General features: G+C 44.2%; 3 protein-coding genes across 4 annotated transcripts; 1 reads left to right on the forward strand and 2 right to left on the reverse strand.

Moving 5' to 3' along the window:
• The first annotated feature begins 1,356 nt into the window (after positions 1–1,356).
• LOC307091108 (eukaryotic translation initiation factor 5A-1-like) lies at positions 1,357–6,788 on the forward strand. The gene is made up of 6 exons (XM_079757982.1): positions 1,357–1,678; positions 3,896–4,068; positions 4,417–4,521; positions 4,623–4,754; positions 5,163–5,238; positions 6,085–6,788. Exons 2-5 carry the CDS (start codon positions 3,907–3,909, stop codon positions 5,223–5,225), a joined length of 462 nt encoding a protein of 153 aa, XP_079614108.1. The 5' UTR covers positions 1,357–1,678; positions 3,896–3,906; the 3' UTR covers positions 5,226–5,238; positions 6,085–6,788.
• Positions 6,789–6,790: 2 nt separating this feature from the next.
• gps2 (G protein pathway suppressor 2) lies at positions 6,791–11,040 on the reverse strand. 2 transcript variants are annotated; one of them, XM_079757980.1, is made up of 11 exons: positions 10,893–11,040; positions 10,456–10,573; positions 10,234–10,343; positions 9,947–10,062; positions 9,728–9,807; positions 9,556–9,635; positions 8,867–9,044; positions 8,449–8,532; positions 8,297–8,373; positions 7,561–7,656; positions 6,791–7,182 (listed from the first exon to the last, which is right to left on the reverse strand). In XM_079757980.1, the coding sequence occupies exons 2-11, from the start codon at positions 10,547–10,549 to the stop codon at positions 7,090–7,092; spliced, it is 1,008 nt and encodes a 335-aa protein (XP_079614106.1). In that variant the 5' UTR covers positions 10,550–10,573; positions 10,893–11,040; the 3' UTR covers positions 6,791–7,089. The 2 variants fall into 2 exon arrangements, with proteins under 2 accessions (XP_079614106.1, XP_079614107.1); XM_079757981.1 differs by having other exon boundaries at positions 6,933–7,182; positions 9,950–10,062.
• A 628-nt stretch (positions 11,041–11,668) lies between these two features.
• LOC307091433 (gamma-aminobutyric acid receptor-associated protein) lies at positions 11,669–14,740 on the reverse strand. The gene is made up of 4 exons (XM_079758408.1): positions 14,512–14,740; positions 13,702–13,780; positions 13,471–13,589; positions 11,669–12,832 (listed from the first exon to the last, which is right to left on the reverse strand). The coding sequence occupies exons 1-4, from the start codon at positions 14,599–14,601 to the stop codon at positions 12,752–12,754; spliced, it is 369 nt and encodes a 122-aa protein (XP_079614534.1). The 5' UTR covers positions 14,602–14,740; the 3' UTR covers positions 11,669–12,751.
• Positions 14,741–16,715: the final 1,975 nt, after the last annotated feature.

Raw genomic sequence — 16,715 nt, forward strand, 5'->3', positions numbered from 1 at the left:
TATACGTCCATGGATATGTTTACATACACAGTCTAATGCAATGAACAATACATATCAGTTTATCCAATTTTTTTTTTTTTCTATTTTGTTTTTTACTTTGCCTTGCACACTTCACAATTAAACCTGTGCATTACATAGCAGCTACCGAGCACAGTTAGGTATGATGTCATCAGACGTTCATGGTCAGCCATTCTGTGATCTTTGGTTACTCTGAGGCCACGTTTATACATTGCTTTTTACGATCATTCTGCGCGCGCATCCACCGTGTTGATAAACAAATAATCCCCCTATATGGCGCGAGGTTCGTTCGTGTGGCCAGACAGCGGGCGCTCACATGACGTTAAGCATTTTCTGGCGCATAATGTGACGGTTGAGAATCTAAAACCCCGTTTCTCCCAGTTGACACGAAAACACATAACCGGTGTTATCAGAAATCTCCACTTTGGCCGGAGTTTTTAGAGATAATCGTTTTCTGTGATAAACACGGGGTTTTCGTGTAAATGAGAGGTCAAACCGCGTGGAAATATCTGCATTTTCCCTAAGTGCTAACGGGGCCTGAGTTTGGCTCGAGCAGGCTAATGAGGTAAAAGTTAGGCCGGCCTGCCAAGTGGCCAACCGTGGTATTGTAAACTTAGTGCAGAAGAACAACGACACTTAATTTATACATCTATATTCATTCAGGTGTCACATTCAGCTGAATGTAGTAGTTTATCAGATTGTCTCTGACCTTCTCTTCAGAGGCTGGTCGTAACAATACTATGTTAGCATGCTCTCGTCCAAAAGCAGACCAACTGAAAAAAGTCCAACGGTACCAACCAAGGTTTCCTGGAAACAAAACTCATACATTGCATCGGCAAAACGCATACGTCACCGGAAATTTCGTAATGGGTCACATGACTGGCCAGGTCAATAACATGTGAAACATAACTGCGGGATCAGCTGACCCGACAACGTCTATGTTACCAACATACCGTCCTCTTTCCAATGCATGCCAATGGGACCAACTGACCACCAACTGACATTTGTCTATCATGCCATAACAATACCTTGAAAACTAGGAGATACCTTCCAAGGATATAAAAAGGAATATGTTTTGCAATAGACAGTAATAGATAGTACCTGTCCACAGAGACTGGGCAGGGATAGGAACTTGAGATCAGAAGATAGGGTAGGTCAATAAAGTACTATTTAGGTTTATCAATCAATATATTAGGATGAGCAAGTGGAATTTGATATTGTTGATATCCTGTATGTAAAGCTGTGATTATAAACCCTGGTACAGCAGGTGGCGGTATCAGTTTATAACGCTGATTCTCTATCCTCCTCCGAACTAAAGAGGAAGCAGAAGAAGATATAAGTCTGGAACACGGCCATCCCTTTTCTTTTTTTGAGCTGTTTTCTGGCCTACGTTCTGCCCAACATCCGAGGTACTGCATTCGTGCAGCAAAAGGACGCGCCAGTGTAAAACGTGTGGAATAAAAAATATAATAAAACCCTTAACCCGATTGAGGAGAAAAAGGATCACCGCTGCAGCAGCACTGCGAGGGACACCGGCGGCAGACCACTCACTACACGACATATAGTGCGGATATCCGGGCCAGAGAAAGAGGAGCCATCGTTCAGTACGGTTTGACAGACCGTTAGGAATAAAACACCCAAGGAGTCGCGGTATCATCCGGTAAGTCGGATACGATAACGTCCCGTTTTGGGCGTGTGAGTTTAGTAGAGGTTATATTGTGCACCCGTCTTTCGAGAGACACTTTATTAAGATAATATAGCCCCGCACAAAATAAATATGTGTACATGTGCTAATGTCCCAGTGGGCCACGAACTACCGTACCATAAACGATCTGTACCCCGTTGGACCGAGCACACCGGGTAATAACAACAAAAAGGCGCCATGCATGAATATTAAGTGTATTATAAATGAACGTTTTGTTAGTAAATACGATGTTGCGCTAAATATACGCAGTCTTTCCGACGGGCGTCGGTAGCGCAACGTAACTTGTTTTGTTGTTCGCTTTTTCACCGATCATGTTGTAGCCACCACGCGACGTGTAGCATGTTAGCTTAGCGTCATTCGCTGCGTTTTTGGAGCGCAGTGGTGTCCAAACGTGCGTTTCATTGACGGAATTACCGCCTGGCTCGTCGTAACCACAATATTTATAACCGCACGGCGAACGGGCCACGTTACACCGAAGGTTTTTTTTTATTAACAAAGAGCCCCCCTCTCTCTTGGAGGGCCTCGGCCCATGTGGCCAGCTCAGGGCTCTGAGGCACGTTTTATGCGCACTAGGCCACGGCCTTAGCACTGCGGACAACCCGGTGGTGCCAATTTGTCAGCAATGCATGACATAAGCACTTCGTGGAGTTATATTCCGGCTGCACACTGCGGCCAGCTCTTGTTTGCGGACGGCCTGTACCCCGCTCCAAGCGGTGTGTGTGTGCTGGCCGATGAATGTAGTGGCGGTGGCCCAAGGTGTTTGTTAGCTCAGGCATAAGTTAGTGATAAGAGTGAGACTTTTTCCAGCTTGTGCTGTTTTGCACTAAGGTGAAAAGCTTATGGGGAGAACTTGCCTTTACGGATATGGGAAGAGTGTGGATTGTAGAACATAAGAGAGCTGAGGGACAGTCTGTATGATTTACACCCCGCAGAAAAAACCCGGTTTTGAACCTGGGTAGAGGTAATAACCCGGGTCCCTCACTGCCACGTACCCTTTTTTTCCAAAGGTCCCAAACCCAGTCCGGACAGCCAGATAAGACTATCTGTATCTGATATTATGTTGCGGTAACGCCTTTGCCGGCTTTGTGGGTTTATTAAATCGGTTTATTGAATTAACCTGAAATAATTTATTCACGACATACGCACCCAGAAACACAGCGGGTGCACCAAATACATAATATAATGCTACAACTTTTAATGGCCTATCCATCTCATTCAATTGCATGGTATTGAGGTTATAGCTGGCCCGTCACTTTAACTTCTGAACCAAACAACAAAAATTGAATGACAAAAAATTGGGTAAAATTGGTTGATCTTGTATGTTGATCTGGGAAATTGACCATGAACCCCTGCCTTAAAGCTGCTGAAGGGAAGATTCAAGAGGGCAGGATATTAAAAAGTTTCCGCCCTAGAGAAGTGCAGCATGTACTTTGGATTGACAGCCAGAATATGTGGCTAGCTCCTCCCATAATATGTTGGGCTTTTGTACTGTATGTCCTTAGGCTTCTATGCACGTATTCGTATTCAAGCTAGGGTATGCAATTTATTGAGCTTTTTTTACTCAACATCCAACAGCAATGCATAAATCAAATGCTCTGACCAAAAAACAACTGGTAGCTGCTTTGGTTGGGGCACCCAACCCAAATGAGATGGTTGAATGGCTTGCCTACCTGCACTCGTTGCCTGTGCATTTATTACCCATGACTGTAGTCTTCCATAAGGCCATGCAACCAACTGCTTAAGCTAGCGAGCTCGTCATGCGTTTTGAGGGAGTTGTTTTGGAGGGAGCACTGAGGGGAGGGGTGTTTTTCTTTTTTATGGAATTCTTTCAAAATCTGTGCAATTTTACATGCGGTAGGGTATACATGTAGGCAGCTCCTGAAGATCCGGTCATGTTTGGGACATGGACCTACAAAAACGTGCTGTAGCCAGATCTCAAAATTCAGCTTTAACAGGTTTTTGCTGTGCATGCAAACAAACTGACTCGAGGCCATTAATCAAGCCAGCGCAAAGCCCCGTACCGACGCAGAACGGCGCAAACAATGTACACACGCCAAAATGAGCTTAATTTTGGTATCCGGAAAAATAACTGGAACCAATATATATCGAAGAAAACCAATTTGACCATTCACTTGACTCAATCTTTGTCTTCCTGTCCCTCAAACATGGCAGATTCAGCAACCATGCAAGACACTGAGTTCCACAAGGCGGATTCTGGGGCGTCCACCACCTTCCCCATGCAATGCTCATCCCTGCGCAAAAACGGGCACGTGGTGCTGAAAGGCCGACCCTGCAAGATTGTTGAGATGTCCACCTCCAAGACCGGCAAGCACGGCCACGCTAAGGTCAGTTCCTGGGCCAAGGATGGGATCATATGACGGGCTAATGATGCACTTACCTGAGCTAACCTGAGTTGGTACTCCTGCGTGGGCCCTACTTTTCCTTGTCTGTAAGGAGAGGACATTTGCTGCTAACTATCCACCTCTTCAATGTATTGCCTTTCGTGATTTGGCTTGTGTCCAACATACATTTGTTGCTATCTGTTGTATAACAGGGCTTTAAATCACAGCACAATAGTTGTAATATTAATGTCTTTGGGTAATTCATCCCTACAGAACGTTTTTTGTCTTTGTCAGAATATTGGGCACATATTTATTCTGAACCCGTATGTTTTTTTTTTATTTGTTGTACAGGTCCACATGGTTGGTATAGATATCTTCAATGGAAAGAAGTACGAGGATATCTGTCCATCCACACACAACATGGACGTCCCTAACGTCACCAGACTGGATTACCAGGTAGGTGTGTGCTTGTGCCTGTCGTCTACGTTTGTGAAAGCCTTTTTTATTCAATCTGCCTTTTCATTGACGTCATCTCTCTCTCTCTCTCTCCCCCCCAGATGGTTGGGCTGGAAGATGGCTACATGTCCTTGCTTAAGGACAACGGAGACCAGAAAGAGGACCTCAAACTGCCCACCAACGACCTGGGCAAGGAGATCCAGAGCAAGTTTGAAGCAGGGGACAGTTTTATGGTCAGTAATACCCCTTTTGCCCTCTGTTGAGAATGCACAACGTTTAACAGGATCTGAAAAACGGTGTACACACTTGTCCTCCAAGTAACCTCGGGTGAAGTCAGTGCTTTCACATCCACCCAGGCCAGGATGAGCACTTGCATACAGGCCAAACTTCTTCAAACGGGCAAAGTTGAAACTATAGAGACTACTATGGCGAAAATATTCCTGTTCTCCAGTCAACACAAAATATATTTCTTTTGTAGTTTTGGACAGGTTAGAATGATCCTAAAAATAGTATCAGTGGTATTTTGCCTTGCTACATTGTTATGGGGGTCCAACATGGATCAAGTAAACACCTGTGCACCAAATTGCTGACGAGCCATTTAACTAACGTCCCTGTGTTCCACTTTTTCCTCACCTGTCCAGGTCACCATTCAGACCGCGATGGGGGAAGAGGCCGCTGTCGGCACCAAGGTTCTGAACGAATAAACGGCAACCGCAGGTAAATCTACAGAGCTCCATATGTATCTGCACCCCGCCGTGTATCTGTCCCCCTGCCGCCCCCGGATAAGAGAGTCAAACCTATGACTACGCTTTGGCTTTCCTTGTCCAGTGTTTCCCATGCATAGACCAATGTGTGGCGCAGCGCCACAGAATCAACACCGAGCGCCACAAATTGATTCTGCTTCTTTTTTTGGTTATTTTTAAATATAAATATCGTTCCGTTGATTCATCTCCGCATAGCACTCTTTCTCCCTGTCATTCTCGTTCACACATGCCCACAGAGACAAGCGCGCATACATGCCAATGGTGAGCGGGTACACTACCACTTATTGGATAAACCCGCGTATCATACATGCACACGCACTGACAGCGGATTTGCCCGCTCCTCCTCTCAACGCGCCTTCAAAGGCAAACCCGAAGCAGCGGGATATGTAAGGGATAACTTATAGGACGCCGGTCATTATCGGGAAAATAAGCCCCGACAGGGCGAACAGGACACCGACGCGCAGCGGAGGTGTCCTGCTCGCCCTGAAGGGGCTAACTCGTCGCAGCAGTCCACGTCCTAACCCCCCCCCCACACACACACACACACCTTGCTACCTGGTCTGTGGGAAACACTATTGTCCAACCGGTTTCGTAACCGGTGGGGACAAGCCAACCAGAAGCGGGCCTGACATTTGATCATAGTCTTCATACCCCTCTAAACCTCAATATGTAAATGCTTCTGGGGTCTTAAGGCACTTTATTAATTTATGATTAGCATTACTACTACCTATTTATCCTAATTTGCAGTTACCCTGGCAACGACCCTCTCTCATCTCTTAAACTTCCCACTTTGTTTCAGGGGCAAATAAGATGGATGTGAACCTGGGGAGAGGCACAGGAGGGACTGCCTCCCGGCCCACTAATTCTCCATTCCTTTATACTTCCTTGTCTCCTTCACACATGCATATGACAATGTCATGACAGTAAAAACATTTGTTTCAATTGGTCCCCGATTTATCAAGGGCTCTAATAGTTCTGTTTTTGTATTTTCGTTGGAGTACATTCGAGTGCACAGCGATAAACTATATGCCAACCTGCGGAATCAACATTGTGTCCTTCAAAGTGGATGTTGTGTGTTTTTGCTTTGCATTTCTTGTCTTGTTTCTTCACTTGTATATCGCCCTGTCTATTAAAAATAAACCCACTTGAAACAGCAGAACCAGGTGTCTTTAGAGATAAACAGCATGGTGGGTATTCAAAGCGCGCCTCGTAAAACGTACTGGGCACCCCTCGTACGAGGACCCAGTGACCCAGCCATCATTATCGTTATCTATTGCTTTGAAACGGCCTTAAATGGGGCGAGAGCGGAACAGGTTGGAGAAAAGACGGGACCACATTCGTCGAAAGGAACCAGTGTGTCCTGATGTGTTCTAACTTTGTGCTAGGATTCATTAGTGAGTGAAGTGTCGTGGCGTTTTGGTATCCTGACTGTTCATAGAAATGTCCCAACTGTGCAGAATGTCTCCCCAGCCGAAATTAAAGACCATGCAAATTGTTACTGTGGTTTGGTCTTTTTATTTCAAAGCAAGGGCAAGAGATCCGACGTCGTCTCGTTGGCGTTTAGTACGAAATATCGCTCAAATACAAAAGCCATGTCTCTAACAGTAAACGGGAAACGGCTAACGAACATTTTCAACTAAAAACTGGTAAAGGTGACAACTGACTCTTAATGAGAAGATATTAAAAAGGAGAAACAAGCATTGTTCGCTGACGACTAAACTTCTCCGTGGGGGGCATGGCCCCAGTCCGGTGGACCGTTTAAGCTCCGCATCGGGGCGGCGACTGGATCTCCGGTTGGGGTGGACTACTTGCCGTGGTGATAGAACCTCTGTGCTCCCTGGGGGTGGGAGAGGAAGGCGTGGCGAGGCGCGGCTTGGGGAGAGCCCTGGAATGGCGCCTGTTTCGGGGGACACGTGTTTAAGAGACGGTCCGTGAGCACGCTCTGTTGGGCTATCCTAAAGGCTGATAGTATGGGGAAACCCCACCGCAGGGTTATGAGGTAAGCACGGTAAATGATTAACTTAGGTCGGTGGCTGAGAAGAATGATCTGATTCTTTAAATAGCGGAAAATGGGTGCAATGGGCAACATTGGACTTGTCCACCATATCATTTTGATCATTCAAGTACACATAATGAAATGGGTACGTTATATTTTGTCCGAAAGGGTAAGTTAAGTGATGTTTGCATGCCATAATTTAATTTTAGGCGATATACGTATCAAACGGTCAATCTGCAAACGGCCTTAAACACACATTTGATTAGACTTATTACCCACCTTGGCGCTTGGGATTTGGACCGCCATTGACGGTGTAGGCAACAGGCCTGAGGCCGTGGCGTGGAGAGCCTGGGGGTGCATGGGTCTCAGGGCTCCCTGCAGGACGGGAACGACAGAAGGAGAGCCATGCTTTGATCAAGAAACGGGGCGGCTATTTAACAGTATTTTTTCATTGGTCTAAATAACATGGGTACACACAAGGGCACTGCATTCTAGCACAACCACGTCATCTCTCCTCCAGGTTTGTGCATTGAATCACTCTGGTTATCTGCAACTGTACTTTAGAGGTGTAGGTAATATTTGCTTTGTAAACAGTTGAAAAAAAAAGCGATATTGAGATGCCCTGATTGGTCGGAAAAAAACAAGATCAGTCTCAAAACAATAGTCTCGTTCTGAGGCAGGCAACTGTGCAGAGTCACAGCGTTTCACTCGCAGAACAGCTGAGGAATCGCTTTGGTCTTTCAAAAATTAAAGTGATAGCTCTTAACCTTACCTATCGCACTTTTAAGTATGCATCACTTTCTCTTCCTCTGTATAATATCCTGTCCATGTAGTCACTACGAAAGCCAAATCTCACATCAACATGAATAATAAATAAAATCAACATTGAAGAGAAGTTTGCCTTGAAGAGCCAAACTCTGTTCACCCTAGAAATTATATATAACTTCAGCTGTGAATTCACAGTCACATGTGGCATCAATGCTCTTTTGTGATATGATCTTCGGGTTGGACTCACGGCATCAGTGAAGCCTGACTGTTGGTTGGCGTGTTCAAGCTGCTTCTGCAGGGATATACCTGCTCCAGGGATGAAGCCTGCAAAACAAAACAAGAGGAGTTGCTTTCCTGGGCTTTCAAATCCCAGTTGTATTGTGGACGGCCGGTACCGACCGGGCTGGGAGGTGAAGTGGCTGTGGACCGGGTAGCCGGGCTGCTGGTGGGGTAAATACTGCATGGCCTGGAACGCAGACGCACCTGGTAGTGGGGGGCCAGTAGACAACACACAATACATACAGTCAGAACCCCAAAAGATCAGGCCGATTGGGACGATTGAGTTTGCATGCAGGCTTCCCAAACAACAAGGGAAGCGATATCCATAACTTCAGAGGAAAGAAAAAAATGGACAACTACCATGATAGCATTCGCAGTGTGCACATGCCAAAGGTAAACCAAACCCAACATTAACAGGGACACATGTCAACCTAGGTCTTTAAATCCTGTGTGGTCAAGAGGCCCTAGGTTTTTTGCCGTATCAGCCCCGCAACAGCCCTGAGCCAATTGGCCCCTCTTGAAGACACGAGGCCGGCACCTCTGATGGTGGAGCTGCCGGCGAAGCTGACGGGGACGGAGGAGGGCCCAGGGGCGTAGCTGGAGGGGTGTTGTGACTGGGCCACGCTGTAGGGCTCGTGCACCCCCTGGCTCCCGCTGAACTGGCCGTGTTCTGCCGGGCCGGCGCTGAACCCAGGCTGGCTCTGGTAGTGGCGTCCCTGGGGGGGGGGGGGGTACATGAATGGTACATGATGATAGATATGCAAATGACTATTCTCGTTATGGGCCGGTCGCAATGAGTAGTGCCGCCTAGTGTAGACTATGATGAACTGCAACTGCCACTAAAATAACTAACAGACAGAAACAGATCACTTACTAATCACAAGTGTTCTTTTTATTTCAGCCCAAAAAATGAAAATAAAAATACATCCATATTTTTGGGCATAAAAAGTCAAACTGGTGGATAAGATCGACTGCAAAAAAAAATTGAATATGAATAGCTGTTCGGCGCCTCCAAACAGTAGAATGCATCCGTTAAGATTCTGAGCCACCAATACGACACATATATTCCTGCATACAGTAAAGGGTTAATTTCTGACCACGTCTGTGAATCGGACTTTACTCATACCACCCTCAGATGGTTCTAACATCAAGTTTTTCACATTATTAATAGAGACCAATAATGCCCTAAGACAGCCTTGCTGTTCGACTAATAGATATTATACTTACAGGGATCACAGGTGTTGGGAAGAGTTGTTTACTGCGTTCGCCCAGCAAGGCCCCAGGTCGACTATGGCTGACTGGACTGCCTAGAAACGAAAAAATGTACAACAATCTTTTGGAACAACATCATGAACGTGACAAAACCCAAGTACGACCGATGGAAAGTGGAAGTCCTCACCTTGAATGCTGAGGAGGTGCTGTCCTGAGTGCATGGGCAGACTGGGCTGGTAGCTGGCGGAGGTCAGTGTTGTGATGTCACTAGTTGGGGTAGAGTTGGGTGGGTTGGGCGGGGTGGGGGGGCAGGGGAGCAAGCAGAACACGCACTCCAGTGAATACAAAGCGTATGCAGGTGGTAGTCTGGAAAGTGGTGTTACGGGCGCAGTACAAAGTCACTCACTACCTCTGCTCCTTCCTGCGTCGCTTCTCCTCCTCGTGGAGCACCTTCTTCAGCTGCAGGAAGAGCTGGTGCTTCTCCTCCTGAAGGCCCTGCAGCTTCTCACCCATCTTCATCACCTGTACAGCAAAGGGAGGAGCACCACAGAGATAGGAAGACAGTAGTCAGGCCCCATTTGTGATGGGTGACTCCCGTGACTAAAGAGCGTGTGTTGGGGTTATTTGACAAACTTAGTCTATTTTGTCAATAAATTACTGCAGTTTTTGTGTCTCCTTGTATCTCTTTCTAACCTGCTCTTTGGTTTCCTCCAATGACATCCTCTCTTCTATTTCTTTCGTTCGTTTCCTCTCCTCCTCTTCCTTCATCTTCTGCTCCATCATTTTGTCCACCTCCTCTTCCTCTAAAAAATGGACAGATTTTTTGCGATCCAAGGTAAGCATCACGTACATGCTTCGTAATCTCTAATTTACGGGAGCGACCAAAAAAATATGACATATTTAAACCACAACGACCTTGTCTCTTACGCTCCCGTTCCCTCATGATGTGCTTATGGAGGGCTCGGGCCATCGCGTTGGAAAGCTTCGGTCTCTCCAGCAAAGCGGGCATGGTGACGGGTAGTGGTGGTGCCAGCTTCCCAGGAGGAGACACAACGGGATCAAAATGAGACGTGCATGGAAACTGCGCTTGAAAGGCGGTTTTTCGGATGAAATTCCTACTCTTACTGTATCAATTGTAACGTTGTAGCCAGACTAACTATGGCGTCCAATACTTAGCTCGATGTTTTAGGTAGGCATTTTAAATAAGGGCCAGAAGTGAAATTGCATCGTTTACTGTTACATTTGTATTATAAAAATGGTGCCGTGCTAACTTGACAGCTAAGCTAACCTTAGCTTCAACGGTACATTGTAGTCTTAAGCTGTGTGACAATCGTAGAGAAAGGAGGTCTTACTTTCGTTGTTGTATGGGTCGTTTACCATAGATGTCACCGTCCGGATACTTGGATTATAGTGAGTCTTGATGTATACTTAGTTTAAAATAGATATTCAACCAATTAAGGTTCAAACTTCGCTGCAGGACGTAAATATTGTTATAGTACACTTCCGGGTCAAGGATTACATTTTTGCCTTACAACGGCATTCTGGGGGATGTAGTAGACTACGGCATGAATGTTGCAACACCCATTGTAGGCAAAACATTTATTGCAAAACATTCAATGCAAAGTCTATGAGATCTTCCAACCAATACTATTTTTAATGATACAAAAGATAACGTATATCTCGATGTGAAATGTATGTTATAAGATCATTTAAATGGTATGTTTGAAAACCCTTAAAACCAAATTAGCAGGCATAAATGATTCAGCAGAATTCCAATGCTAAAGAAATAAATTCCAAAGACATGAAATCATACCAAGGGATTTCTTATAGTCGTTCAGTATGAGTGCAGTCTGGTTTTATGTAAAAAGGTATTTATTAATTATATACATGAGCATATACATGCTCAGAACAACGTTAGAGAAACGCTTATATCGTGTTACATAACTAACCTGGAGGGCAGAATCCTGAACTGTGGCCCAAACAAAGCTGTTTGCATGCATATATTGACTCACTAGTGTACTTAAATTCAGAGTATTCATATTCTTTAATAAGGATTCTGTTGATGGGTACAGTTTCATAACATGCTCATCATTGATCATTGATTGTCAATAAAAACAGGAAACACCCCTGGCTTTTATCATATTTTATCTGGTATGTTCACGAGTGGAGAGAAAGAGCTATATAATGCAGCTGCATACAGAGTTAAATTATTTTCTTTAAAATAAAAAATTGGAACCAAAAAGTCAAAAACATAATTGGACTGCGCTTTACGACACCTTTATAAACGAAGCCTTCTAAAAATAAAGAACAATAATTACATCAATAATCATAACAGCTTTAAAGTAGGCGACCGACCACTGAAAGCAGGCGTTGACAGTGGAGGAATCATTAGTCTGACATGTTGTTCTACTTCAGTCTAAAATCAGTTCTGAACTGAGGTTATTAACTTGTAAATTAGCAGCTAGAGTGTCTGATAGACTATTTAATTCGGTAGCCACTCTAGTGTTCCAGGGGAGAAGGTCGCCAAAACGTATTGTTAGAACCAAGAATTCACCCAGCCAAAAACCAAAAGCGGCTTGCTTTTGGCTAGTAACTAATGCCATATCTCCAACCCTGGGTAGATGAATTTCACTCCAAAAAAAGAAGAAAATAATGATCCCAACTGAATAAGTTGCACATTATTTCCATTGTCAACCAGAGCTGATTTATCTAACATTCACTCCTTACTACAACCTTGTTCTTCCTTCAACTAAAACATAACTACAAAATAACAAACGACTGGGTTATTTAACCTAACTTTAACTCTTTATTTTTAAATGGCATCCAAATAGCATATATATATCTATCTATGTAAATAGATAGATATATAAAATGAGATTACTGGCCAGGGAACCACTCAAGCAATGTCCTTTGGGTAAAGAAGGCAGGAGCAGGGGAGCACGGAGTCAGACTGCAGAAAGAGTAATAAAGACACGCAGGGAGGTTGAGGGGGGTGCGGCGGCAGGGAGTGGTGGTGGAAGTGCATACGACATATGTACTCTGGGGCCTCTAGGCTGCTGAACTGGATTTAATATTTCAATGAATGATGGGGATACTTCAGGGGAAAGGGGAGGAGAGGGGAGGGAGAATGAGGACGAGCGGTGGTGGTGGTGGTGGTGGTGGTGGTGGTGGTGGTGGTGGTGGTGGTGGTGGTGGGATCAATGTAGTGGGTTCAGATTTCCCTTTGGCTTCCTCCGTATACGCTCTCGTCACTGTAGGCAATATAGAGGAAAAAGTCCTCTTCGTGGTGCTCCTAAAAAGAAAGAGAGAACATATTAAGCACATTAGCTTGATGGAGCGTTAACAGTAATTAAAGTGTTAGAGAGACATATTTTGATCTTAATGGCAGTTTTTTCCGCTAACAAGAAACCCATCCTTGATTGTCAACCTTTCTCAAAAGAGCTTTATCAGGTCCAGGCTGAGAGCGGATGTCAATAACCCATTTAGCAGGCCGCTTTAGCTAGTAGTCATGGTAGTTATTGTAATGGTTCAGCTGCTGTAACCGGCTACTCTAGCTACTGCATACCAGATTGCTGGTTTTCCAACCTGTCCACCTTAGATGTCTACAGCCCATTTCAAATGTTAGTCGTAACGCTAGTCACAGTTAGTTAGTCAGAATATTATGAAATACCGTCCATTAAACGTGGAAGCAGTAAACTAGCCCCTTTAACACAATAGGGTGTTTTGTCTCCTGGAATAGGTTCAGTTGGCTGAGGATGGTTGGTAGTAAGACGACCTGTTTGTTTAACCTGTTGCAGTCACCTAGCAACCAGAAGACTACAACCGGAACGAGACCCCAAATGTCTTGTTCACCTGGAGGGGCCGCAGTGGTTCTGCATGGGTGCCCCTAACGGGTCCACGGGGCGGGGGGATCTGCCTTCTAGGGCTTACCTGGTACAACAGTCCCATGGTGGCTGAAGTGGGTGGAATGACGTTGTTTACGAAGAAGAAAAGAGCATCCTCCGCCCGCAAGTGGATTCTTTTCCGGATGAGGAAATAGAACTGGCCCACTGGGAAAGACAACATGGCAGGGTTTAGTTTTTTAAACAGTCAAAACGTTTTTGAAACGATGCCTTTTTATAAAGTTGCGCATATTATACTGCTGTAATGAGCTGGGTTTACCTGTCAGGTCTGAGGGGACCAGATATTTCTTCTTGTCCAGGTCTCCTATTCTGGCTTTGGGGGCTTTTTCCACGATTACCTGATCGTGGAAAAAAAATTAATTAAATTAATTATTTAAACATACCGCACATTGAGTACGGGGTGGTTAGATCCTTTCATGCCTTGTTCGCCGAGCATGAACTAGACGGGCGAGGGTAAACAATCTTGACGTAAACAAGTAGGCCCTATGCGATTGGTTAACACACCTATTTTAAGGTACTCTCTACCGGACTAACAATTTCCACACCCTATCCTCAAACCACGATAGGTTATCTTATATCTATATAGAGTAGTTTGGTGGCATTGCATTGTAACATTAATCCTTCATAAAACGCACAGCAAAAGGTTTGCGACGACGACACTAAATAACCACGAGGACAATACGATTCTGTAAACGATCATTTGGTTTAGAAAATTAAATCGCTCCTTATGATCGCGGAGGACCTGTGAGGAGACAACACTGTGTGGAATGGCAGCAGTATTGTGTGGCCTGCGGTTTATTTCGTCAGGCCGTCCTGGTCGCCGTCAGATGTTTTCAAGATACGGAGACACGACAACAGAACCTAAGCGGTGCACGGCGTCCGCAGAGGTGGCACACCCTTACAATAACGCCATTGGTGTTATAAATGTGGTACAATAAGACACAGCCTGCGATCAAGTCAGACAACATGTTAGATAAGGAACAATTGTTTAGGCTAGCCGTGCTAGCCACCTTTAGCGGAATGCTAACAACACGGACTGAGCTTAAGGTGCGCTAACATCCCAACTTACTGGAACCCGATCGGGGTACTTCTTCCTTATCTTCTCGCCCTCTGATCGCCTCTTCTCAAAGGGGTGCTCCTCTTTGTATTGGAACTTCATTGTGAAAGGAATGACAGACGGGTAGTCGGTAAGGAAGAGTGGTTTTCTTGTGATTTTTCAGCGGACGATATATTTTAGGTGTCACTCGACGAAAACAAACGGTGCTAACTAGCGTTAGCTCTCTACAGCTGTTTTCCTAGTGCGACTAACGCGGAGTGATACAATAACAACATGACTACGTATAACGTCCAAATGCAGAATACAACGCTCGTTTCTTTGGAAAAAACGCAGTATTGCTGTTTTTTTAATATCATGTATTTTGGCCAAGATAATCTCTATTTTCTGTAATCGTAAACTCTATCTGTAAATCTATGAATCGTTTTAAGGGGACTATATTAGTTTGCGCAACGACTGCGCTGTATCATTCTGAATATATAGCGAAGCCTGTGAAGCGGCATCTGCCCTTGTCATATGACCCAGGCCCTGCAGTTTCCAGCAAGAAAAACACAAAAGGAAGTGAGGCAAGATGCTGCACTCGAGAACTGTGGTAGTCTAGCCGTTATCGGTTAAAAAGCACAATATGGGTACTAGTCCAGGTCACAAGTAAAGACCAACATCCTTAACTTTACCCCATGCACAAAACAACTACATGGGGTGTGGAATGTGATGTGATGGTATATATATAGAAGGATAACAGCATAAAACCAAGGCATATTAAACAATGTAATTTATCAAACAATTAAATGTAAATAATACTAATTCATAGAGCACTTACATAAGAGCACTCAGCATTTTACATAGTGATCAGAATATCAGATCACGTTTCACTTGATGTTGATCTAATTGATTGAAACAGCAATCAAAATAGAGGACACGGACACACCTTGATTCTGTGTTTGTGTGTGTGTGTGTGTGTGTGTGTGTGTGTGTGTGTGTGTGTGTGTGTGTGTGTGTGTGTTTAAAAAAAACGCCATTAGGAGACCAACCTATCCAAACGACCAGATACGTTACGGATACGGAATGGATAACAATATTGGAATGGTTTCAATATTGTATTTATTTCAAACGGTACATGAAGGTCATCAATAAGGTCATTTTCCTATGTTCCTCATTTATAAATCTAACAATACAATCATTCAATATAAATTTAAACTCATGTTTAGCAAAGCTTATAATAAACAGAGGTAGAAGGCATACGTATGAAACTGTAGGCGTTTTCGTGAAATAACTGCAGAAGAGCAGTTTAAATTTTTCAAATGGCCATTGGTGTAAAGAAAAAAGTTACTACCTTTGAAAAATAATAGTTTGCAAAACGAACCTGTAAAGTTTGCTCTAGTATTAAGTATTTCAACTTTGTCATGGGTCACCCTAGGAAAAAGTAAGTTTAGTTTTAGGTCTCACCACTAGGTGGTGTTCAAGTGTAAATCAGAAGGGATTAGGATGTGTTGTTTTGTTCTCCTGCCTACTCTTCTTGGCTTCTTCACAAACGAGCTTAAAAGGTACAGTAGACAATTCACTTCAAGCAACATTCTAACGTGTTTAAGTTCAAAAATCGTAATCACTGACAAAAAATATGCTGCATCTGTGGCTATCACAGTACTGTTCAATCATTTCAGTCATTGAACTTATCGGATGATCTACCTGCCTATCTCCCTTCCTTCCTGAATATCTGCAGCAAGCCCTCTGCCACTGCACATATCCAGGGACTTCCACAAGACTTAACAGACTTATAGCTAAACCTAGCAACTAGTCACGTGTTTGGAGATGCTTTAAGGGAGGCCGGAAGGGAAGGGTGGGATTTTTTCAGTTGGATACTTTCTTGGATAAAGTACTTTGGCTGGTTTTTCTGGCTAACTCTAGCTTTAATGTCTTAATCACCAAGGCCCAAATGTTAGAGACCAAACGTAGACACAGTAGATTAAAAAGCATGAAAAACACTGCAGATAGAGTTGATTGATACTGACAAGTGTTTTATTAGTAACACAGACTTGGAGACAGCCGATAAGAAGCCATTTTATGCTTTGACAAGACTGAGATTGTTGAGAAGGCATTTAAAAGATGGCAGGTAAGACGGTTGAACCCATACAGTATGGGGAGCAGGTCAATTTAAAAAGGGGCAGGCTGAAAATATGAATCGGATACAAAACCAACTGCAACAAAAACAAGAATTAAGT

This window comes from Pollachius pollachius, assembly GCF_949987615.1.
Source record: "Pollachius pollachius genome assembly, chromosome: 20".
Classification (NCBI taxonomy): domain Eukaryota; kingdom Metazoa; phylum Chordata; class Actinopteri; order Gadiformes; family Gadidae; genus Pollachius; species Pollachius pollachius.